Source organism: Phaethon aethereus (assembly GCF_964289735.1).
Source record: "Phaethon aethereus genome assembly, chromosome: 2".
In the NCBI taxonomy this organism is placed as follows: Eukaryota; Metazoa; Chordata; class Aves; order Phaethontiformes; family Phaethontidae; genus Phaethon; species Phaethon aethereus.
In genome coordinates, this window is record NC_138582.1 from 4,533,459 (window position 1) to 4,559,733 (window position 26,275).

Below are 26,275 nucleotides of genomic sequence, written 5' to 3' on the forward strand. Positions count from 1 at the left end.
TTTCAGGCAACCCACGCACTGCCCAGAAAGAGCTCCAGTGGAATCACTGAGCTGGCTTTGGCGCTCTCAATGCAACCTGCACCACGCAGTCTGGCCTGGAACCTTGACCCTTCACAACACCACACGTCAAGTTTAAAGCCAATGACCCCTCTGCTCACATGTCCATCTCTTTATCACACATGCAGGAGCACTTCGAAGGTGTGAGGAGAGATTCACTTCCATTTTGATTTTCTACAGCAATGTAGGGACTAAAATAACTCAAGAAATACAAAACAGTAGCACTGATGGGTGGCTGAAATACATGCAAAATGTATTTTGGAGTAAACACAGCCCGAGGTCTTCACTTTTTTCTGGCACAGGTAGGCATATTCTGAATAGTTTAACTATTCAGCTTTCCAAATGGCAATCTTCCCTTCTTCCTTCCCAGAGCCGCTGAGGACATATCTGTCCTCTGCCGAGCACAGCGCCTTTACTGTATCGGCATGACCAACCAACTCTTTCTCCACAGTCTTCTTCTCAGCACTGATCACATAGATCTTCCCTTTACTTTTGCCTTGCGATCTTCCACTGCTGCCAACCCACATCTGCAGTACAAACAAAACCACAATCATTTTCAATACTTTACATTTCAGTCTAGGACACAGTCAAGGAGTTTTACATGCCACACTGATACAGTGAGGGTTCTCTCTTGCTAGACTGGAAAAGGGAAACACCAAAAATTTCCTACATATATGTGTATCCGTTAGAGTTCTTGCCCATCTCTCTCACACTCCCTGGTGCTCCCCAGCCTGCTCCCCTCCTCCCGGAGCTCTGTCCCCGAGCGGAGGAGCTCCTCTCCCCGGGCGCACCTCCCGCAGCCGCGCTCGCTGCTGCGTCCGGCCCTGGCGTGAGAGCAGGGCGCAGCCGGCAGCCCGGCGCCGGGCTGTCAGCGCGGTCCCGCCGAGCTCTGCCGGGGAAGCGGCGTCGGTCGTGGTGGGGGCAGAGCTCAGAGAGGACGGGGCCTTGCGCCGGGTGGGTGCCATTGCTCGCTGCTCGAGCCGGCAGAGCTACGGCGCACTTCCCGCGCACCAATCGCTGCACAAACTGCTGCACTGTGGCCTGTTTGCGCTCCTCGGTTGCTAGCACTCCCCAGGGGTTTCGTTTATAGGTGTGGGGGCTTGGCCGTGGTTGCTCCTGGCCCTGCCCAGGTCTCCTCAGCTGCTGTGGCACAAACTGTGGGCTCCCAGCAGGTCTCTCCACTCCCCTGAGGTTAAGGAAACCCCTCCGTGCACCGTGCTGGAGTGCTCCGCTGCTGATCACGCCAGCACTGGAGCTGCTCGCCTCAGCGACTTGGCTTGCCTTTGGTTCCACAGATCCAGTGCAGAAAATAAGACAGAAGGTGTCACTTTACCACTGTATAAAACACAGCAAGCCTGCATCTTGAGTGCTGTGTGCAGTTCTTGCTCTCTGCACTGCAGGAGCAGAGAAAATCCAGGGAAGCATAACTAAAACTACCAAGAGAAAGGACCAGCTGTCATATGAGCGGAGATGGAAAAAGCCCAGACTCTTTAGGCTGGAGAGAAGGCAGCTAAGAAGGGACCACATTAAGGTTTACAAAATCAAAGTGCAGATAAGCAGAATGTAGAACCATTGTTCAACACATCCCGCAATTAGAGAAGTAAGGGACGCACGTGGAAACCAGCAAAAGTTCAGTTTCACTTAAAAGAAAGTACTTCTCTGTTACCTGGCTGGCAGTGAACTTCTGCTACAGGGAACTGTGGCACCAGCAAGTTCAAAATTAAATCAGATTCACAGAGATTGGGTCCAAAAACAGGTAATAAAAGACTGAGGCAGAGGTGCACATTTTAGTACCCCTTAAAAAGAACCATGGGCAGTGAGGGAGCTTGAGGGGAATGGACTGTAGATACAGGCCAGGTTCACATGCTCTCCCTACACTGCATGAGAATTGCCACGGTTAGAGGCAGAACACAGGCTCAGATGCACCTGGTCCAGCACAGCAGAAAACAGCTGTGGTCTTCTCATGCATAGTTTTGTACAGGGTAAGTACTCACTGTTGTGTGTTACTAATGCTTGCCAGCCAGCAAGCATCCCATTTCAGACAGACACATTATGCAATTGCTTTTGTCTCAGGTTTCTTAAAGACAAACAATGGCTTGTTTTTAATTAAAGCACTTCAAAGCAAGCCTGTGGCAGACAACCCTACCAGCGTTGCTGTTAGCCTTTAACAGGTTGCAAGGTCACTCTCAGTGACTGTGATGCTGTAGAAGAAGAGTACAGGTGCTCCAGCTACTACAACAGGCTCCCCCTTGGACAACCAAGGCTGCCGAGCCATCAGCAGGCTGAAAGATGGTGCACTGAACACTCAGGTTCAGGAGATGGATCACACAGGGATATTTTCCAGTTTTATCATTTGCATTAATGAGTTGGACTACAATGTCAGTTAAGGTGGAGCTGAGTGAGAAATAAGTGGAAGAGAAAAGGAACGAAGCACTAAAGTAGAACAAAAGAGAGCTTAATGCCTTGGGGTTTCCAAACAATCCTCTAACTCCCTTAAAACAGGGGTTAAATATATTCATCTCTATTTTGAGGAAGGATGAAGGCAGTCAGGTGAAGTTCCTGGTGACTGGAAAAAGGGAAACATTGCACCAATCTTGAAAAAAGATCTTTAAAAAGGGTAGCAAGAAGGACCCTGGGAACTACTGACCTGTCAGTCTCACCTCTGTGCCCAGGAAGATCATGGAGCAGATCCTCCTAGAAGCTCTGCTAAGGCACATGGAGGACAGGGAGGTGATTCGAGACAGCCAGCATAGCTTCACCAAGGGCAAGTCCTGCCTGACCAGACTCATGGCCTTCTACAATGGAGTGACTACAACAGTGGACAAGGGAAGAGCTATGGATGTCATCTACCTGGACTTCTGTAAGGGCTTTGACATGGTCACCCACAACATCCTTCTCTCTAAACTGGAGACATAAGGATTTGATGCGTGGACATGGGTGGATGAGGAATTGGTTGGATGGTCACATCCAGAGGGTAGTGGTCAATGGCTCAATGTCTGGATGGAGATCGGTGATGAGTGGTGTCCCTCAGGGGTCTGTATTGGCACCAGTACTCTTTAATATCTTCATCAATGACAATAGACAGTGGGATTGAATGCACCCTCAGCAATTTTGCAGACCACACCAAGCTGAGTGGTGTGGCTGACATGCCTGAGGGACAGGATGCCATCCAGAGGGACCTAGACAAGCTCCAAGAATGGGCCCGTGTAAACTTCATGAAGTTCAACAAGGCCAAGCACAGGATCCTACACCTGGGTCAGGGCAACCCCCAATATCAGTACTGGCTGAGGGATGAAGGGATTGAGAGCAGCCCTGCCGAGAAGGACTTGGGGGCACTGGTGGATGAAAAGCTGGACAGGAGCCAGCAATGTGAGCTCACAGCCCAGAAGGCTGTATCTCCTGGGCTGAGTCTCCTGGGCTGCACCCAAAGCAGCGTGGCCAGCAGGCCAAGGGCAGTGATTCTGCCCCTCTGCTCCTCTCTGGTGAGACCCACCCCGTGCAGTGCTGTGTCCAGCTCTGGAGCCCTCAGCACAGGAAAGACATGGACCTGTTGGAGCGGGGCCAGAGGCGGCCCCAAAAATGATCCGATGGATGGAACACCTCTCCTACGAGGACAAGCTGAGAGAGTTGGGGGTGTTCAGTGTGGAAAAGAGAAAGCTCCAGGGAGACCTTCCTGGAGCCTTCCAGTACTTAAAGGGGCTTGGAAGAAAGACGGGAGCAGACTTTTTAGCAGGGCTCATTGCAATAAGGAAGTGGTAATGGTTTTAAACTAAAAGAGGGGAGATTTAGACTAGATCTAAGGAAGAAACTTTTCACAATAAGAGTGGTGAGATACTGGAACTGGTTGCCCAGAGAGGTGGTAGATGTCCCATCCCTGGCAACATTGCAGGTCAGGTTGGACAGGGCTCTGAGCAGATAACCTTTAAAGGTCCCTTCCAACCCAAAATATTCCATGGCATCTCAAAACGTTTTTCCATTTTAGTTCGCACATCTAACCAAGGGCTGAATACACAGAAAGCTTTCCTATTTCATGAAGACACTTCATGAAAAAAGTAATTTTTGAGGAAGGAAGGAGGGAAAATCTGAGAAAAAGATGCAGAATGTTGCCTTCCCAAGAGCTATATATTAGTATTTATTTGCAAATTAACCCTAAACCTGTCCACGTTGGTATCCCAACTACAATCATTTGCACAGCTACTGATACCATGCAGAAAGAGCAGGTACACAGCCCGAGGCCAATAATGACAGGGACACAAGATGCTAAGGTAGGAAGTCGTTGGCTTCTTTGGTCTCTGTTGAGTTAGGAGTGCGGTAACTAAATGAGAAAAAGGTCATCTACAAAAACAGGCCAGCTAATTGGCATTTATTGTTTGTCTATTAACCTTTTCCAAGGCTTAGTCTTAGGAGCCCTGAGATTAAGTATCAGGGGACCTAAACTTTCTGTTTCTATGGTTCCCTGAAAATTTCAATGGCCAATAAAGGTCACCACGCATTTAATTACTGATGAGGCTTTTGGCTTGACATGCATTTTGGGGTATACCTGTAACTGACAGTTGTGTTGGGCAGTCATCAGTGTCTCTGATTTCAAAGAGGAATCAAGTTTCAAACCAGTACATACACAAACACCCAGTAAGGAAGCTAACCAGTGACAGCCCATGAGAGCATGAGAGCTGCAAACAAAACTTCAGTGAAGAATTCCACAACAGGTAAAAAAAGTCCAAATGTCTCTCACCTGATTTTTAACTCTTATCATACAAGTAATCTCAGAGCAATCTTGAAGATGAACCTTTTGAGGTGTACTTGAAAAGTCTTTGGTGTTCCAAATATACAGGTCACTACTCCCTGAATAAGATGCCCACACTTCATCTCTCTAAAGCACAGAAAGATATGTTTAATGTAAGCACTGCTGACAGGACGTATATTGCGATAAGTAACTATGGCTTGTAATGCCATGTAATCATGCTTCCTTTAAACTCTATTAACAGTTTAAATATAATACCTCAGGAAAGAGCTGGAAGCAGAGAAAATAGGAACACACATCCTTCAAGTGATGCTCAATTTTCGTCTGTAGTTGAAATTCATGAGTTGACACTACAAGTATGCAACTTCCAGTACCTTCAATATTAAAGATAAAGAGTTAGTAACAGAAGTGCCTACTTCCTCCATCGCTATAAACCATGGAAAAAAAAAGCAAAATAAAGTGGATGTATCTAACAACTATCCTGTTTCTCAATAAACAGTGAAATCTTTGAGGTACTTCTTCCTGTGTTTCACAATGTCTATTTTTTGGATCTGTTCTTTCTGCAGTGCATACACCTGTTAAGAGTCCAAAAACGATGAGGAGAAGAAACTTAAAATTGGACATCTCATACTTAGGTTCTCAAGTACACAATTATATTCATCTGCAGAACCAAGACCAAGTGTCTGTGCTACGAAGTTAACAGGGCTAAACCCTTACCCCACCACAGCAACGGCAGCATCACCACTGCCCACAGCAGGACCAGGAATTTCCCAAGGCTGCTGTTTTGTTAAGATATGTTTGGATCCAGGCTCTTGTGTATGGCAGTACTGAGAATCAGTGCAAAATCCTCGAATCGGTCACCATTTATGAAACAACTTCAAGATGATCCTTTACCCTAGCACAAAGCTTCTTTATTCATCTGAACTCCTGCAGAGAGCATGAGAAATTTCTACAAGTGGCCAAAATGCAGATCTGGAGATTACCAAGTCAGACCGATAGCACGAAGTCTAACTGAAATACCACATGCAGTTTGCAACTTCTACTTCCCCTCTACACTTTAGAAGGACTTTCTCAAAGTCTTCTATTCCAATTTACAGGCATCACCAGGGGAGGTTAGACAAGTACAGTGTAGCCAGAAGTCACATCCTGCAGCAGGGGCAATATCTCCAGGAGTGATCCAAGCTAGCCATCTCTGTAAGTGTTTTGGAGGCCTTACCTACAAAAAGCTGCTTAAAAAGACTAGGTGGAGAATGGAGGAAGAACACTATGTACATGTAAGTCTGAGTTTGAGATTAATGTATTGTTCGGTCTAATAAAACAGCATATTATGTGAAGTTTGGGGGTTTTTTAAATTATTTGAGGAATGAACTTACAGCACCACAGTTGGTCATTATGAAGCTTGATAGAAGTGAGATTTTGGCAGGGGAGCTGAAAGACGCGGTTAACTTTCAGAGTGCTGATGTTCCAAGCAATCACTGTTCCATCTAAACTGCTTGAGTACGCTTCACTGTTGGTACAAGTTAAAAAAAAAAAAAAAAACAAACACCATAGTATAGTGTACATTCACGTTCAGAACAGAGTGCATACACAGAAGAGACTTACTTGCAAAATAACCAATTTTACAGTAAGCCAAATTAATATTTGTCATTTCAGAGACTGGAAGAGTAAAGCACAGTAACATTTCCAACAGAAAATGGACGAAAGTCCAAAAGGCTTCAAGGACAGATACTATCATTATTTTAATAGTGAACAATTAGACTGTTCAGTTCTTTTAAACAAGGTGACCAGAGTCTTAAGTGGACAGGAGCATACCCATCCTGTGCCCACCAAGATGCCTAGGGAAGGATGTAAGTTTCTTTTCTACCCTCACTATACTCTACGTATCTGGCTCTAGACAGCTGAAAGCGCATTTAAGCGACCAACAGCTCTGGGCTGCAGCCAGGCATCCAACTTTCAAGCTGCTTATGTCGCCTACTGGAACAAAAGTATTCTAGTACAGATAGTGTTTTCTTCTTCAGATTATACCTTATAAACTTGGTATCTTTGGAAACACTGCAGGCTAATTCAGAGCTCTAAGTGAATTACAGCACGCATTATGTCATGCATGAGGAGTTAAGTACAACAAAAACTTCCCCTATAATTCTCCTGAACATTGTTGCCTGTTGGATTTTCTCTCAAGTCGGGACAAAAATATTTCAAAACTGTTTTTATTTGCTACTACACCTGAGAAAACAATTTATACTATCCCCCCCTTTTTTTTTACCTTTAACATCTGTTGTCTTCAGATGAGAAAACCTTTTTCAGAAGGTTCCAACAACACCTAAGCAAATTGTCCCTGCAACTCAGTTACACCTGCCACCTGCTGCACCACGGGCAGAGCTATAGTTGATGTCTGGTCTGGCCTGGGAGTTGCTGCTCCCATGGGAAGACAGCAGGTTAAGGCCTCCAGCCAAGACTCCTCCCAGTGCTACCAAAAGCATGTTGCCTGAACAAAGCGATAAATGGATTAGTTCTTTTACAAGAAGGCAGGAAAATTCCATAAGCATGCTGTAAACATCTAGTCAATGATGTGCTCAAAGCAAAAACGAAGTGGTCTTTAAACTGCATCTGTACTGATCCATCATTGAATGCTGCTAATTGCCGGCTACTCTCACCCTCATCCACAAAAACATTCCTTTACCCTCTTTGTTCCAAAGTATATAATGCTCTTTCTTTAAAAACTAAATTCTTAGTTTACCATATACAATATGGGAGCTACAAAAATGGGCTAAATGAAGGCTTATGTTAGCCGGGTAAGTTGTCCCCCCGTTTATAAACAATAAATTCTAAGAAATTTCTAAATTTCATCTAAGAAAATCAGTCAGTGGTTTCCTATATGGGTTCCTTTTCCTTGAGCACAAGTTAACTTCTTGCCTTTGTTTCAGTCAAATGGTTAAGACACAATACTATATCATTTGGATCTTTAACTAGCCCTCTGCTCACTGCAGGAAAAATTCTCTAGGCTAGTGCATGCTGTTCTAGCTACATAAAATGGGTTTCTATTTAACGACAGGAAGATTCTCCACATGTCCATGATTCTTCTGGTGGTACAGACATCCTTCACATTTGCCTGTATATGCATTTAAGAAGAAAACACTGTAATTAAATATACCTGGATATTCCATTCTTCTTCTCCACAATGATGTCTGTAACATCAGAACGATGATCATTTAGTTGCTTATTACAAGACATACTGTGGGTGTTGATTATATAAATAATGGAGTCTTGAGATCCGATCCACACTTGACTCTGTTCTACCATGATCATACAAGTCTGGGGAGAAAAGAGAGGGATTAAATAAAATCTAGAAGAAAAAAATCACTCTTTAATGTAACATGGAAAAAGGCTATATTAAGATGCTACAGTTTTCTGGTGATTACAGTAAGAGATCAAGACTCGGCACTCCAGTATTTTATCCTTTGCTCTGCTCTATAAATAATGAGAGGTGACACATCTCTTTGCTGAGTTTATCCTTCAGTAAATAGGACTAATAATGTATCTTGGTAACTTACTCAAAGTTGTGTTTCCTGGCCCAAACAAAGTAAAAGTTACAAAGGGCATGAGGGGAAACCACAGAAGTTAGTGTCTTTCTCTCTTTTGAATTGGAAGCTGTCCTAACCATCCAATGTAAACATACTTCCTACTTCAGTTAGAAGTAGCGTCTGAGAAAATACTGCACTCTCCTCTACTGTCTCTGGAACATTCTTCTCTCATTCAGCAGCTCTTCATTTCTCTCCCTCCTAAGTCACATCAGTTCCCAACCCTCCTCTTTTCTTTCTCTTCAGAATAGAATCACAGAATCTTTGAATGGTCTGGGTTGGAAGGGACCTTGCAGATCATCTAGTTCTAACCGCCCTGCCATGAGCAGGGACACCTTCCATTAGGTCAGGTTGCTCAAAACCCCATCCAGCCTGACCTTGAACACTGCCAGGGATGGGGCATCCACAACTTCTCTGGGGAACCTGTGCCAGTGCCTTACTGCCCTCATAGTGAAGAATTTCTTCCTTAGATCTAGTCTAAGGTTACTCTCTTTCAATGTAAAACCATTACCCCTTGTCCTACCACTACAGGTGCCTCTCCAGCTTTCTTGTACACCCCCTTTAGGTACTGGAAGGCTGCTATAAGGTCTCCCTGGAGCCTTCTCTTCTCCAGGCTGAACAACCCCGACTCTCTCAGCCTGTATGAGGACATACATCATATGAAGGACAATGAACGGATCAGGCCCAGCCAGCATGGGTTCATGAAAGACAGATCCTGCTTGACCAACCTGATCTCCTGTGACCAGGTGACCCACCTAGTGGATGAGGGAAAGGCTGTGGATGTTGTCTAGTTGGGCTTTAGTAAAGCCTTTGACAGCGTCTCTCACAGCATTCTCCTAGGGAAACTGGCGACTTGCGGCTTAGACAGGTGCACTCTTTGATAGGTAAAAAACTGGCAGGACGACTGAGCCCAGAGAGTTGTGGTGAACGGCGTTAAATCCGGCTGGCGGCCGGTCACAAGCGGTGTTCCCCAGGGCTCGGTTCTGGGGCCGGTCTTGTTCAATATCTTTATTGATGATCTGGATGAGGGAATCGAGTGCTCCCTCAGTAAGTTTGCAGATGACACCAAGTTGGGTGGGAGTGTTGATCTGCTGGAGGGTAGGAGGGCTCTGCAGAGGGATCTCGACAGGCTGGATCGATGGGCCCAGGCCAACTGTATGAGGTTTAATAAGGCCAAGTGCAGGGTCCTGCACTTGGGTCACAACAACTCCAGGCAACACTACAGGATTGAGGAGGAGTGGCTGGAGAGCTGCTTGGCAGAAAAGGACCTGGGGGTGCTGGTTGACAGCCGGCTGAACATGAGCCAGCAGTGTGCCCAGGTGGCCAAGAAGCCCAACAGCATCCTGGCCTGTATCAGCAATAGTGTGGCCAGCAGGAGTAGGGAAGCGATCATGTCCCTGTACTCGGCACTGGTGAGGCCGCACCTTGAATACTGTGTACAGTTTTGGGCCCCTCACTACAGGAACAATGCTGAGGTGCTGGAGTGTGTCCAGAGAAGGGCAGTGAAGCTGGTGAGGGATCTGGAGCACAAGTCTTATGAGGGGCGGCTGAGGGAACTGGGGGTGTTCAGTCTGGAGAAAAGGAGGCTGAGGGGAGACCTCATCACTCTCTACAACTACCTGAAAGGGGCTTGTGGCAACATGGGTGTTGGTCTCTTCTCCCAAGTAACTACTGATAGGACGAGAGGAAATGGCCTCAGGTTGCGCCAGGGGAGGTTTAGATTGGATATTAGGAAAAATTTCTTCACCAAGAGGGTGGTCAAGCATTGGAACAGGCTGCCCAGGAAGGTGTGGAGTCGCCATCTCTGGAAGTGTTCAAAAAACGTGTGGCTGTGGCACTTCAGGACATGGTTTAGGGGACATGGTGGCGCTGGATTAATGGTTGGACTTGATGATGTTGAAGGTCCTTTCCAGCCTTAGTGATTCTGTGATTCTGTCTTCATAGGAGAGGTGCTCCAGCCCTCTGACCATTGATCGGTCGGTATCTGACTTCTCCTGGATTTCCATCTTCCCTCCACCCAGCCCTTGACTATCAGCTTTACCTCTCCCTTTTTGTCTCTCTTGCACAGAGAGCCACAGTGATGTTTCTCAGATTTCACACAAGTGACGTCTCCAATCCCTTTTCCTGCATGTTGTCTCTACTGCATGTTTTTCACTCAGTCTGCAGCTCTGGTTCAGCTTCCCCTTTCATCAACAGAGTTATTCCTTTCAAGTGGTCTTTCACAAGCAACTCTCTCTAACCTGCTAGTGGAGCCATCTTCTTTAGAGCGCTGTATCTCCTTCAGTATCATCTACCTGGTTTCCTTACACTTTTCCCCAATTTCCAGTTCTTTGGCACAGGTGACTTTTCATCCAGTCTTAGGGCTCATGTCATCTTCTCTTTACACTGACTCTCTCCATTATTCTTTCTCCTCCACTGTTTCAAACTCATCTTCCTGCTCCAAGCCATGCCATTAGGCCAGCAGGCCCTCCCGATATCCAATCCATCATTTCCCACCAGTCAACCTGTTTTGTTATGAATTCATTTTCTCTCCTTCCTGCTTTTCTCAAAAATCTCCATTTCTCCAAATTAACTGAAGCCCAAACAACTCAAGTGCCTTTCTATAACTTTTAAGGAATGACAGTACAGTGTTCCTTGAATGGATTCAGTGGTTTGGGGTCATACAGGATATAGTAAAAAACCCACCAAGCTAAAGCAGCAATTGTGATAGGTGTCTTAGTCTTACCAGTTTAGAGCGGCCCATTTTGAAACAGTGTTGTTGAATAGACCAGGTAGATGCATCAAAGACCACCACTTTCCCCTCATTTAAAGCACACCATAGTTTTGGATGAGCATTGTCAGGTCTTTCTGAAGGGTCAAGATGCCCTAGAGATGAAGCAGAAGACAAGAGAGGTAAAAGAAAATAAACCACTGTTGGAGATTGGTGGGAAAACCATTATTAGGCAGAGCAGCTTTGTAACGAAACACATCTGTGTTCTGGAACTCACATCACCAGTTAATGAATGACACAGTTTTCACAATGAATTTGTGCTCTTTCTCATCTATTTGTTGACCTCACCTAATGATTTCATCTTACACTTCAAAGTTATTCAGAGCAGAGATAAACTTTTTCATTGATGACTAAGTACTTAGCTAACTGGGATTGCAGGAAGGCTTTTAAGCCCTGTGAAACACAACTAATAAACCGCTCATTCTATCTGCTCCATTACAGCTCCACTTAGAAGCCTCATACTACAAAGAAAGAAAAGCTGGACCCACTACTACCACCCACAGAGTTGCTCCACTTTCTTAACTTTGGAATTCTACTAACTTTCCCCCTTTGTCTCAAAGTGCCAAAATACTAGGAATTACATATGAAATTACATCAGAAGACTAATAAGGTTATGAAGTTAAGAGTTTTGAACTTCCAGAACTAACATATCTGCTACCTAAATTCATGCCTGTTGCACACAAGTCCTTATCTTTTTTATTTTCCCCTCCAGTGCTTTTTGAATTAGTCAGATATAAACGTGCCAAGTATCACAGAAAAGCTCACAAGGAAATTGATAATGCTTTCTTCAGGGATGGACTTAAAATTCCATGCGATGCACAGAATATTAGATCACATGCTACACAATAAGAGTCATGGGCATATAGGTCTGGCTGGGATTTCAAGAGGTGGCGCACTATTCCCTGCACTGTGGTTCAACCAAACACCCCCATATGACTCTACTGAAAACTAAAAAAAAAAACCAATGAATATTGATCAATGGCAGAGCATCATTCATCCACCCTGCTCAATACGTGAGGCAGAAGTCTTAATGGGAAATCGGCACGTTAACACATAATTGAAGTCTATTATAAGGCATAAACACATAGGAAGACAAATTAACACTGTGAAAGTTAAGCCTTGTAGTTTCTTAATATGCAATATTACTGGTCTTTTTTAATGATTTTCTGTTTCAGTATTCAACACACAACCAAAACATGTCAGAATGTGAACAAAATCAAGCAGTCATAATACCAGGTGTTATGAGATAACATGCTTTATAGGCTAATTAAAGCAAGCAATGCATCACCTTACCTGGCGTATAAAGCAAGACATCTATTGCCTGTGGAAATGTCTCACCAGCTGAGGGGTTGATCTTGTGCTTTAATGTCTCTGAAGTTGTTTTGGGGACCATCATAGGCACTAAAATAGATTTCCAAAAGGTCATGAAGTGCACACTTACGCCTGAAATAGAACTACAATTCTTATGAAAGAATAATTCTGCACCATTTATTCACACATCTCACTTTTCTTTCCCTCTAGCCTTAGCTGACTAGGAGAGCCCAAACACCATTTGTATGAATTCTGATAGCAGAAGCATGCATACAACACCCAAGCAGTCCAAACAACCAAAACAAAACCACAGCATCCAACATGGAGACAGACATACCAACTGAGGTTCTGATGCACTGAAGCAAAGAAAAAAAACCCCAAACCCCTAAGCTTTCTATTAATACTATTTAATAAACTATGTCTGTGAAAGTGCAATGAGACCAACATCTTTTTATATTTCTACATATAATCCATTTGAAAACCAGAATATAAACAGAAAGAGCTGAGAGATGATGCAACAACAGCAGGCTTTGTAGCGCTGCTATGTGACTGACCTTCATTTTTCATCCTGTCAAAATAAGACAGTTTAGAGGCTGCATATATGGTTTTGGAGGACTGGAGGGCACCAACCACAGCATCCATCAGGAGAACATTTGTCAGTGCTTGCTGAATATACTGAGGATCCTAAAGACAAAAGTCTTACAGTAGTTTATCTCTTGCTCATTATTCTTACAAGTCTCCATGTTTAACAATCACAACGCATATCATGCTTCGCACAAGCACTAGCCAGTTGCTGCCCTGCAGCATAATTCACGCTACTTGCAGTCAAACCCCACTCCCAAATCACATGTTCCACTCCCAAGCAAGGTCACGAGGCAGGGAGCCAGGAGCCAGTGTTAATTCATTACACTGAAACAATACTTCAGATCTGGCACAATCCTGATACAGGATGTGCAAACGAAACCATACGAATGGCACTGATGGAAAAGATACAGCGGACATAGGATGGATACCCATTTTCAGGCTGCATCTTTCTTCATGGGAGGGAAGTACGCATTATGCTTCATCTTGGCTAAAATGATTTAAATCCTTCCTGAAGGATGACCAAGCTACATTTTCAGTGTTAAATTCAGCAGTGATGAAGAATTATGTGGTTTAAATGGAAACCCAGCTTGTACGATCCTTTTTCTCAAGGTTTCTGTGGCAGAAGAACACATTTTGCTCTATTCGTTGAAAGGATCTACAGCCACCAGGGTTCCAGCATGGCAAAACTATTTCTATGCATTATATTTTGAAGCAAGGTGGGGAAAATTTTCTGTTAGTTGGGATGACTGTTCTCATACGTTACAAACTTCGGAAACTATTTCACAGAACTAGTGACTAAATTAAAAGCTCCACGCCACTGAATGAGAAAAAAATATCATACATTTTTAAATGTAATCTCTTTTTTCTTTTCTTTTTATTATTCCAGAAGTATTATATTCAGAAGTAACAGCAAAAATATAAGCTTATTACTTGGCTATTGTTTGCTGAAACTTAGAAATTCTAAGATTGATGCATGAACAGAGAAAGCACATACTCCATACTTATTAGCTTAGAAATTCCCATATTAATACCTTGTGATCATCTGCCATTTTCTTTCCAGCCCACATTTCTTTCACTATCAGGTACCAGAGATCACACTCAGTTTTCAGGTTAGCTTCAAAGACTTCTTTCTTAGATAATGTTTTAATCCTCAGAGTAGGTATTCTCAAAAGAAGGAAAGCTACAGTTGTACTCTTAACATCCTGGAAGGGTATGAAAATAAAAAATAAAACAAGGAAGATGTACCATGCAATCACAGATAAGGTACAGAACTCATCCTACAGGGCAATTATTTCAATTGTCCATGCACACGCTTAAGCAGAGATGGTTTTATTAAAGTGTAAGTTCCAAACAACATCATACAGACTTTGTTCCACAGTGGATACAAGCTGGCTTGCTGACACCACAGCCAAATAAGCACACTTAATGCTCATGTTATTAAATGTCTCTGGCTCTATCTCCCTTGTACTGTACTTTGCACATTTCTGTACATCTAGAGATTACGACCTCTGGATTTTTATTTTATGTCATCTTAGCACCTAGCAAACCGTACTACATCAGCTCTGAAATTTTTGGTCCAAAGACCCAGAATTTTATCTAATCACTCAGAAGTTACTGACTGCAGAGCTGTTTCCTACACTCCTTACTGAAACTTTAAGTTAAGAGACAAATCTTTTTGCAGAATGGAACATGGCCTATGTCCAGACAAGAGAACAAGAAGTTACTTGATGCTCACCTCTATATCCCTGAAAGCAGCAATCTGGACATAGCCAGGACGTCCTCCTTCAGTCAAAAGGAACAAGCGCTTCTGGGTCAGAGCTATTTTTCCTACACCATAGTTAGTTTTAACTGAGCAGGATAACTTGTAGACACATTCATTTTTATCTAGACGCTCTATTACCGTTGGTGGCAGATTCACTTCTTGAGCTTCTGCTTCAGTTTCTTTCCAGTAGTTGTAGAAATCTCTGAATGTTTCAGGATCAATTTGTTTCTGATGTCCTAAAAAAAAAAAAAAATTAAAACTTGTTTACTGTGAGAAACAATCATACAGATTTGCACAGAAAGATAGCTTTAAAAGATACTAACTTTTAAATTGTGCCCCAAGAGCATAATGGGTAAGCGAGGTGCAAAAACTACACAAAATATGCCTGGAAAACACAGTTAAGAGACAAAATTCTTCTCTTGAGGTAGAACGATTCCTCTGCAGTTAGCCTAGGCCATAGGTCCCATGCATCTGGAATCCTCCCTTCCACCCTACTCTACAAAGGGAGGGAGCAAACACTGTGCCAGTCTTGCTTTTTTAAATTCATGCCAAAAATCCAGTCAGCTAATGGGAAAAGATTTGTAATTCCCTACTGAACCAAATACTTTTCATTACAACTTTCCAGTCCTTTATTCTATTGAATGCTACTATATCACATACTTACCAACCTGGGATAAAAGCTAAAGTTACAACAGTTAAAGACTTCAGCAACAGGTATTAATTATACTAAAATTGCAAGTATTTGGACAGCAGAATCTCAAACACACACAAATTCTTGTGAAATGTATGCTAACTCCAGCTTCAGAAAGTCTTGCTGTTTTGACCAATGTTTAATCCTTTGTGGCCACAAACACAACAGTTACCAACTAGTACAGAAAGAGAATTGAATAGTATTTTACAGAAGCACTCTCAAACTATGTTTTTAGAAATCAATGACAAGATTCGGATCTCATTCGGGAGAGGAAAGTTCTCTCAAACATAAACGTAACCTCTCCTTTTGCTATGATGACCATCCAAGAGGAATTTAACTGTAGCTACTTGTATTCTGAATTTTGTTAGTTTGTTTTTAACAGATTGCCACCTTCCCATGTTACCTAGTGGTTTTATAACACAGAGGTTTTTTACATTAGCAATTAGGACAGTCTTGTATTCACTTTACTCATAATCTAAGCCAAAGCAGAACTGCACACCATCAGATCACAGAACTACCTCACCTACACAACACAATAAATTGTAAATTATACGCCCAATTATAGATTCCTTGTCTTTATTGTGGATGCAAGTATAGACATTCTTGTATACATCAAATTTATTCTCCACAATTATCCTAATTAAATAAAATTGTCCATAAAGGACACTCATTATATTGTGAGTTTTTAGAGGACCAGAAAATGTTGAATAACAGTTAAAAAGAAAAACAACTGAAGACAAAAATTATTTTTGGTTTATAAAAAAAATTATTTGAAATTGTCATTGCACCAATACAAATGGTCACTAAAAATGTATCTTACACTTACCTACTGTTAGGGCATCAAATAATCGATGTATAGTGTCTATATCTTTGACAATCCCAGATTCCTGGATTCGCTTCACAAAGTCATCTAGTTGCATGTGTGTTTTCGGCAATTCAAAATTTTTTACATGGTCATCTATTTTCATAACTTCTCTTTGTTTTTCCATCACTCGACTTATCAGCTTCTTCAGCTCAGGTCTGCGGTCTGCTTGCGAACGCTCAGAAGGAGGCATGACTTCCACTATTTTTCTTACAAGATCAGTAGGGAAAATTCTTAAGTCTGTTTTATCTAGGTTCTGAAAGTCAGAAAGGGCATTTAGTAGTTTCCCTTGCATCAAGCTAATAAGTCCCCGGAGGTAGAAGTACCTCGCCAGCAACGCTGAGTTATCGGGTGGTGAGGTATTTATAGCTTTGCTGAGATGGTTGAAGAAGTCTGTATAGTAGGAGTGAACACACTGGGACATCAGAGGAAAGTGAATTTCTGGGATTTTGAATGTACTGACTGATTTGGAGGGCATTTTCACAGCTAAAAACAAACCAAGAAAAAGTACATTGTTTTCTATAAGCAGTGAGTAAAAGTCAGAGTATCTTCACAACCAGCCATACAACAAACAGAATCCCCATCACAGCAACAAGCAATTACAGCACACGAAATTCAAGTAAGATTACAGTTGTGCTAGGGACACAAAATAGTTCTATGTTCATCGTCCTTATTATCAGAATATCCCCGAATCTGATAATATCTGGTAAAGACAAAAAAAGAAAAAAAGAAATAAAACAAAACCAAAACCATCCAGTTCCTATAGGACTCACTTTGTTAAACAGTGATAAGCCTAAGCCTATGTTTAAAGGCAGTGGAGATCTGGACATAAAGTGGGTGAGGACGGAACATGGTTACTAACTCAGGAAGCAATTCTGCAATATCAATCCTATTGTGACCAATCAGCCTTTTGTGGTACAGCAAAATTTACAGCAGGCTACAGACGTATTTAACATGTGAGGAGAAGCACAGATGGGCCTCAGCTCAAAATGACCTAGCTCACTGTTTCTTTCCAGGATCTGACACTGTTTCTGTGTAAATTATTCAATGACACCACCCATAAAGACAACAGAAAAGACACCGTATCCGTTCAACACATTCTTCCCTTACCAACACCTGTTTCTATTCTTCGAAGTGAGGAATTTCTAGTAGGGCCCTCTGGTAGCTTGATATCTTGCAGATTAGGCATACTGATTACCATACGCCTACTAATCATGTACTGTGGATTAAATCGTTTAGAAGCCATTTTCTCCATAGTTAGTCTTCTCGGGGTATGAAACATCAAGTTTAATCTGAGCAAAAAAAATATAACTAGTTTTAAAATTCAGTATACATACACACACACACTAAATTACTACTTGATTTTATTTTTTTCTGTATAATAGTATTAAATTGCAATGACAGTACCAATTTACAATTTCAACAGCCATGGCTGGACATGTTTGTATCACGCTTTCACAGTAATCTTAATAAAATGGCCTGTCAATTAGTCATAATCTTATTCATAGATGATCTGATCTCATACCAATAGAGTCAAATGGGCTTTTATCACTGATACCAACAGAAGACTCAAAACCAGAATAAGGAATGAGAAAACTTTACCTATCCTCTTCAGACTGGGTACTCAACTCAAGTCGAGCGAAAGCATCCATCTTTCTGTTCAGACGAGCTTTAAGAAAAGAGTGAAACATGTAGGTCTCTAAAACCTGTGAGACACAAACTGGTTAACTGTGGATCATTTACAAACTACATTTTTATTAGCGTATTTTCCTCATTTTTATTACCATTACATATTCAAGGCTGAGAACTTCCAATTTAGCAATCACAAAATCAAAAACATTTGAAAGTTTTAACAACAGAAAACTAACTCAGTTTCCATTCACCTTCTGCACCTTCATGATATTTGCTTAGTGGCAAAGAGTAGTCTCGGAGCACCCTCCAAAAGATGAAACCAAACAAAAAGGAGAAATACTGAGGAAAACAGAGTTTTAGCTACTGAAGTTTAACAGTGTATTTTCTGCCTCTAACTAAATGCTGATAACATTGTCTATGGTTTGGAATATGAAGTTTGTGGCACTCTAACATTATGTCATCAAACTGAAAGGACAAGTGAGTCATCTTTTCTCCTGGTAACCCCCAAAATTGTTCCCTGCTCAGGTAATTATGGTGTGTGTCATTCAGAAATAATTTCTAAAAGGTCAATTTGCTACTTTTAGGATAGAAGACAACATGAAAAAAATGCCAAGTGGGAATTAAAAAAAAGTGGAAAGCTACCATCTCCCACCATTGCAAATTAAAACAAGATGAAACCTGGGATTTGAGGCAATACAACATGTGTACTATACAAATGTTAGTTCTAGCTAGTTCTAGGGCTCCTAGTATTGTTTGAAATAAACAAATCAGAAAACTAATTTGTTCAGAAAAATCAAACACAAACTTCATCAGGAGACAATATTGTTATAACAACCTCCAGCCTTTACAAACTTACTAACAGAAGGACAATTGTGTCTTTGAATGTAACTATGAAAAATTACTTTGATTAATGACATATCCCAGAGCTTTGCCTAAGGTACCCTTGTTGGTCTTGCAACTTATCACTGCGGGGGGGGACGGGACACGTCACCACTACTCCCCCCAAGAAACCCCCTCATTGATCAGTGTATTTCTACGATGTTTTTAAAAAGCAAATGAGAACGATTCATGAGTAATCCAGGTATTCTGAAGTTAATGGAAACATTCCACTAATACGTTATTCATATTCAAGATGCTTCTCATCCATCCATTTGCAATGTATCCTGTAAAATGGTATCTAAAAAAGCATTAAGATTTCTGCTTTTAAGTGTTTCTCCAGTAGATGGCATATTTTGTTGAACTGTTGCAGGAACGGAAAGAGTCCTTTCTAATGGTTTTTGGAGTTCTCGTAATATAATTCTAGCTACCACTAGTAACTATTCCATATTGTGTTTTCTTCTAAGATTTACTTGAAAGCAAACCTGCCACTATATTAGTTGGTATTTAAGTGAGTCACCTGTTCAAAACTTAAACGTGCACATATGAATTTTAAATTTCAGTTCATAAAATTGCCACCATTTCATTTATATCATTAGAAACTGCTACTGAAAATATTTTAATTATTTCTATTCATTTGAAATCTTGGTCAGAACATTTCCAATTAATTTCTCTCCTGATGATGTATAAACAGGCTCTTTTTAATTCTTCCTTTGTTTTTATGAATGTTTGCTACTGTTGCAAGGTTTATCCAACAAAATTATTTCCTATTTAGGATTCATCACTTTATTATCTTTGAATTGCCAGACATTCCACCAAGTTTGGCAACCATGGCTGAAGTTACATGAGATATTTTTCTGATCATTTCTTTCACACACTGACATCTCCTTTAAATGGATGTTCAGAAACTTTTCTTATCATATGTTTGAAGTAGGAAACAAAACAGGAAATAAAAAAGGTGTTATCAACCACCGCCTGTTGATGTTAATGAAGAGATCTTTTTGCCAGGTGGTTACTCCAGAGAGCCAACTGCCAAATTCTAGCAGCAAAGGAATCCTCTGTAACTTTCATATGCACCCATGGAACATAATTAAAAGCAAATGTAAAATGAGAGATGCACTTTCTTTAGATTCCTTGTTAAACCTTTGCTTTGACCCACAGGTTTGTTAAACAAGCTATACACCAAAAAAAAAATGAAGACAAAACTCAGTATTTTACTTTTGCAAAGGTTAAATAACAGCCCGTCTTAGAGTTGGTTAGAATAAGAAGCTACTTAATAAAGTGTCTGTTAAAAACTATGTAAATTGCATCAAAGGATGCAAGAAGCTGAGAACTGGCATCCCTTCAGAAATTAGGTATTGACCATAAACACTCCCAGTTTAGGGTGACAGTATCCCAAACAGTTATTTAACTGAGGTAAACTTTTTATTTGGTTAATAATCATGACATTTAAAAAAATCACAAGAGTTTTTAACTTTGGATTTTGGCTTGCTGTGTCAACACCGAATTCTCCTAGAACACTGCACGTGGCTTGACATAAACCCTTAAAACGTATAAATTCTGTTTCTCACATACACTACAGTTTAGTTTAATTCTTTGAAGGCAAATATTAATTTAATCATGTGCAAACAGTTTTATGTAAAGTAACAGTATCAACTGGAAGGATGAAATTCTCAACCTTCCCATTTCTGGGCAAAGTACCCTAACACTGCAAGACACTCTGCAGGAACCTGCATACTCTTAGTCTCTCTCCTTCTCTCCCTGCTCCTCTCCTTCTGTTCTCCCTTCCTTTCTTCTTCCTTCTCACCCAAAGGGTCTCCAACCTTTGATGGTCAGTGACAATCCTACACCAAAGGCATGGAGAACTGCTCTAAATCCTACAGCCTAGTGACCAAGACACTCTCTTTTTAATGAGGAAATTAAACCCACCCCGTTCCCTTAGGATATAAAAAGCCATTACCTAAAAGGCAGACTCACACACACTCAGAGGGCAACAGACCTGCATCCTTCATAAAAACTTGGTTTACTGTATACACTGGGTGAAAACTGAGTCATTTTGGAGCTTCAGCAGATCAAGCTTACACTAACAGAAGGACCATGCTGATCAGGGCAGGTGCAACAGGGACTTGGGGCTTGCATGGAAACCTTCAGGGTTTCAAACTCTGCTAACTACCTAATAAGCTCAGTTAGCAGGAGGGCTAAAAAAAAAAAAAAAAAAAACACACCAAAACACAAACAAGTGGGGGTTTCAGGGTGTCCTTTAGCCTCCAGCACTATTGGGCCTGGCCCGAGGCTACATACTATTTGAGTATGACTTCATGGGCTTCACCAGCACATAAAAGTAAGTTACAGTTATTCTACCTGGTAAAGCACGTCAGCTAAATCAACCTATGTCCCGTACGCCCTGTCACACGGCAGGCCCCTAAGGACACCAGTGCCACCACTCATGTGCTCAGAATCATCAGCATGCGTTGTGGGAAATGGGCTCATGGCCATCGTCAATTCCGTGCCCTGTTGCTCAGGCTGCAGAAAAAGCAGGTACTTTGACCTGTGTCATTTATCTCCCTTCTGCTGTGCTCACAGGCTTGCTGAAAGCTCACGACTATGTATGGGCTTCGGTCACAGAATCATTAAGGTGGGAAAAGACCTTTAAGATCATCAAGTCCAACCATCAACCCAACACCACCATGCCCACTACACCATATCCTGAAGCGTCACATCTACATGTTTTCTGAACACCGCCAGTGATGGTGACTCCACCACCTCCTTGGGCAGCCTGTTCCACTGTTTGACCACTCTCTCAGTAAAGCAATTTTTCCTAATATCTAGTCTAAACCTCCCCTGGCGCAACTTGAGGCCGCTTCCTTCGTTCCATCACTAGTTACTTGGGAGAAGAGACCAAAACAGTCTGATTTGGTCCAAACAGTTTGGCTAGGTGCCTGTGCTCAAAATACAGTTTAGATGCAGCTTTACTGATTATCTGCCATAGGTTAATCTCACCCCCAAGGAGTTACAGTTAATTTGCTCTGGAATTACATAGTACCCTGCTCTCCAAAATGCTGTCTACTATTTTGTCAGTTCATAGTAAATACATTTGGTAAAGCTTTCTGTGAAAGTTGCTGGTTCAACACCACCACACAGACCAAACTGTGACCATTCTATTAGTATTTGGCATTAATCCTAAAAATGCAGATTAATAACAGAGAATTACAACATATTTAACACTGAATTTACCTTTTTGTAAAATGGCTGGTCTCCGATTGCCCTTGTTTTCAGAAATTCTTCACTGTTAAACACTCTGTGTTCATAATTTAGATGGTCTTTTACCTCCCTGGGGACAAAAATAAATAAATTGATAAATATGCTTGGAGATTTGTAAGCAAGTCGCACTTCTGCAGTAGCAGCAGCCCACTGGTACTACTAGAAATACGCTGCAGCATCAGAAGGCAACATAGAAATATGCTGCAGTATCAGAAGGCAAGCTCAGTTTTAATGAACAAGTCTGCATTACTGAATCACACAAAAAGAATCCAAACTCCTTATAAGTAGTAAGACAGGCTACCTGCTGCCACTGCCATTTCAAACCAGCAAATGCACTTAAGATCTTGTCTGCAGGATCAATTTTAGTAAACCATGGAGGAAAACCTACATATTTAAGTCATGACTTAGGCTCCAACCCTGGAACCACATTTACATACACAGTTCCTGAATCATGTACAACCCATCTAGAGCACTAAAAAGACAAGTGTACTTATACGCATAGGGAATTTGAAAGATGTAATGGGACAGTGTGAGGTCAGATCACATTGCATCTGTAATATGCACGTGAAATATTATAGATTACATCATTTTCTGCTGCACTGTCAAACTCTGCTCATAAAGCCAGCAATAACTGGCAATTGTGTTAAACTAAAGAGACTGAACTATTGAAATAAAAGAGAAAGCAAGATTAAAAAAAGATGCATATTTTAGTATATGTATGGTCACAGCAGGCAGCAGAGGCCATATATTATCAGTAATAACTTCCGTGTCCTAAAGGTGAGCCAGAACACATTGTTTCAGGAGCAGAAAGTGGGATTTTTTCAGAAAAAAGCTGTTCTCTGAACTGAAGTCTGTGAGCAAGAAATGGTAATTTATTTAAGCTAGATATGTGTAAGTGGCTAAAACCAGGGCTCTTATTATTACATATCATTTCATTTACTCATGCTGGGTATTGAGGAATAAGAAATTCCCATGAAAATACATGAATGAAGAAAATAAATTGGCGAGCTAAAATTTGAACGTAAGCACAAAAGGGGAATCTTGTATCCATGCAGAGAACTGACAGGTCTATACATCACTTTTATCACAATACATAATCTATACAAGGGATAAAAGCCCATTAACAGTTTATCAAGCCACATGGGTTCAGAAAAAAGATGGTTAGTAGAAGTACGTAGTTCTACATAATACTACATAATTTAGCATTGTTTTCTTTAAACGTGGAACCTTCACACACACAAAAATACTACAGTGCTTCACTGAAGACAGCAACAACTGGCAGCACAACTGCATCAGAGATTTACTTTCCTTCACTCCTGGACACTGGTAGATACAGCGTTAGAAGATAGAAGAAACAAGGCTGAAAAAAGAACAAAGAAAGAAAAGTTGAAGGAAAAGAGAAAGAAAGCAAGAGAAGAATCAACCCCTTTGCAAAACATATTATCTCTTCGAGAACAAAGCATCTGCTCATTTTTTGTAACCAAGTGTTTAGTGCATTAGAGTTCAAGCTGTTCACAACAAAAATGCATTTCTCCTCATCTTTATCTGGAACATATTGTTGCCAAACACTGAAATCCACCAAATCCCACAGCGGTAGCACATCAGGTTGTAAGTGCGTTTCAGTTTCCATATCCAGCTGGCTGTAAAGTCTGTCCTATCCTCCACATCCAGCAGCTATTGTCCTCCTGGAGGTCCCAGCCACTTGTATGGACACTCCCTAGGCTGACCCAACAAAAGCGAGCGCAGGTGAACAGAGGCCTGGTATTTGGACTATATAAATTAAGCCCACACCTTCTGACTGAAAGTGTTAGGGAGCATTCATGTAAGCAATTTGGCAGCTGATCCAAAGAGGAGCAGTCTCCAGCCAGAGGCAGCAAGAAACAGCTAGGGATGTTTATCTGCACAGCTCTTTGCAGACCTCTGTCCATAGAATCAGATTCTTTAGAAATGCCAGGCAGGCAGTTTCATTTTCGTGGTCAAGTACGTTAGTATCTATGTAAAACGAAATGAAGCATACGCAAACCAGACATCCATTTGCTGCACCTTTTTGTACAAATCACCTACCACACTTCCATTCCCTTCCCAAATACAAGCAAATAATAGCAGGATTTACAACTAGTAAGATAAAGCAACTGTGGGTAACAACACATTGCAACAGATTAAGAACAAGGAAAATTAGCATAGCTGGACCTTTTTCTAGACTAAAAAAACAAACCAAACAAAACCTACTCCACATCACTATTAAAATGTCAGTCCAAACCACACCCAATACCCAGAATTTCTTGTGCCAGCACTCTGTCCTTGACCTTAAAAAGCTCCTCTCCCTCCTTCAGTTTCATGTGGTTGCGCTCTCCAGACAGCTCATCCATTCTCAGCATATATTCAGTTAGCCAAAACACACCCAGGTGTCCTGAACTCCCGATCCTGCTTTCAGTTCTTCTACCCTGTCCCGGTTTGCCTTTATTTTCCTCTAGCAAGAGTGACCAAGACTGTGCCCAGTTACAAACTGATATCCCTACTGGGCCTTAAGTTTTTCCTAATTATGAAATATGAGGACTTCACTCCTCTTCCTGGAATCTTCATACAGAAGACATACAAATTCAAAATTAGAACAGTTTTATCTAAGATGTCCTAGCAATGTATATGTACCCAAATACACTAATTATTGATATACCATAATTATTGATAGCCAACAGGCTAGGAGGTCCCCCTTCTCATATTCCCTCACAAAACTTAAGAGATTTACATAATATCTATAAAGTAAGACAAGAAAAAGAGTATTTTCAGTGACAGTGGAAGGGTCTTAACCATTACCATACGCTCTTATAATAAAAAATACTATATCCACTCACCTGAAGATATTAACAATTAACTGCAAAGTCGTTTGCTGAACTTCTGTATTCAGTTTCTGTTGCCAAGCCCTTCTATGCATTTGGAGTTCACCAAGATCCGTGCTGGCTCGGAGATGGCAGAGCTCTAGATCATAATGCAGCTGAAGACTCTCCACTCTACACAGACAAGAAAATTATCAAGTTACATCCTAACACCAACAATTTTTTTCATACCTTTTAAAGAAAAAGTCACTTAGGCCTCACACATCTTACAGCTAGATAAAGTGCAAGACTGATTTGCAAGTATTGACAAGCGAACAAGATTCCTGGAAGTCCTACTAGGACATGTAACTCACTGTACACTCACAGTAAAGTTCAGAGAATAATCCACATCAGTACTAAAAAAGAAACAAGCATTACAGGTGTTGCAAAATAATATAGTTATGACTATGACTGCTTGAAGTTACCTGTATATTAATTAACTGAAATTTTCAATTCGCCCTTATCAAAACAGGTGTTTTTATATTAATGAAATAATATAATAACAAATAATACAAAAGAAAAAAACTTTGAAAGAGGGACAAGCATGACTTACGCACTACAAGAAACACAACTTCACCATCTTTTCACCTTTTTATGAAAGTTTCTGCTGCTTGTGCTGGAACATCTGGAATTTCAGGCTCCTCTTCAGCCATTTTTGAATGTGTGATATCTCCATTATCAATATCAATTAGAATTAAGTCTTCAGTTTCCTTTTAACAAAAGAAAATAGAATGACTGTAAATATACTTATATTGTACAGACATTTACTACTTCTTTATATAGTCGTCAGGCAATGAATTATTTCAGCAAGAAGATAAACTAGAAAACAATTGACTTTTTTTTGACTCCTAACTAGAAGATTGCACAGATAACTAAACACTTACTTTCAATAAGTGTCATTAAATTAATAGATATTAATCTCTGCACACAAACATTTGGTAAGCCAATATGCTTTTCATACAGTATTAAATTAATATTTAATTCTGAATAATATTCCTGAATAATATTCAAGCTTATCCTTGAAAACGTATACATACGAAGAGATGTACAAAACCATATATATCTGTAAGCTAGGAAGCTCCCTATGAGTTTATTTACAACACTTACTCCTGTACTTACCCTGTGAGGTGACTGGGAGCGGAAGCATTTATGTATTAGAGTCTAACACAGAATCCATCAGTTTGCAATTTTAATAAACTTAAAGATCAGACTGAAATACAGTATGTGTAAAAAAAACATAAAATCTTTCATATTATATAAAAGAAAAGTGTGGTTT

At 41.0% G+C, this 26,275-nt stretch overlaps 1 protein-coding gene across 1 annotated transcript in view; it reads right to left on the bottom strand.

The window, feature by feature from the left end:
• Positions 1 to 383: 383 nt before the first annotated feature.
• The window catches only part of DENND3 (DENN domain containing 3), a gene marked incomplete at both ends in the record, with an annotated part of 43,450 nt that continues 17,558 nt past the window's right edge, over positions 384 to 26,275 (bottom strand). The window contains 16 exons of the mRNA XM_082015092.1: positions 384 to 584; positions 4,790 to 4,927; positions 5,057 to 5,172; positions 6,172 to 6,305; positions 7,950 to 8,110; positions 11,102 to 11,241; positions 12,440 to 12,547; positions 13,012 to 13,141; positions 14,074 to 14,244; positions 14,778 to 15,040; positions 16,322 to 16,843; positions 17,468 to 17,649; positions 17,960 to 18,063; positions 22,100 to 22,196; positions 24,979 to 25,134; positions 25,588 to 25,709. Of these exons, the coding sequence (XP_081871218.1) occupies positions 384 to 584; positions 4,790 to 4,927; positions 5,057 to 5,172; positions 6,172 to 6,305; positions 7,950 to 8,110; positions 11,102 to 11,241; positions 12,440 to 12,547; positions 13,012 to 13,141; positions 14,074 to 14,244; positions 14,778 to 15,040; positions 16,322 to 16,843; positions 17,468 to 17,649; positions 17,960 to 18,063; positions 22,100 to 22,196; positions 24,979 to 25,134; positions 25,588 to 25,709 (2,745 nt within the window). The remainder of the gene's footprint in view (positions 585 to 4,789; positions 4,928 to 5,056; positions 5,173 to 6,171; positions 6,306 to 7,949; positions 8,111 to 11,101; positions 11,242 to 12,439; positions 12,548 to 13,011; positions 13,142 to 14,073; positions 14,245 to 14,777; positions 15,041 to 16,321; positions 16,844 to 17,467; positions 17,650 to 17,959; positions 18,064 to 22,099; positions 22,197 to 24,978; positions 25,135 to 25,587; positions 25,710 to 26,275) is intronic.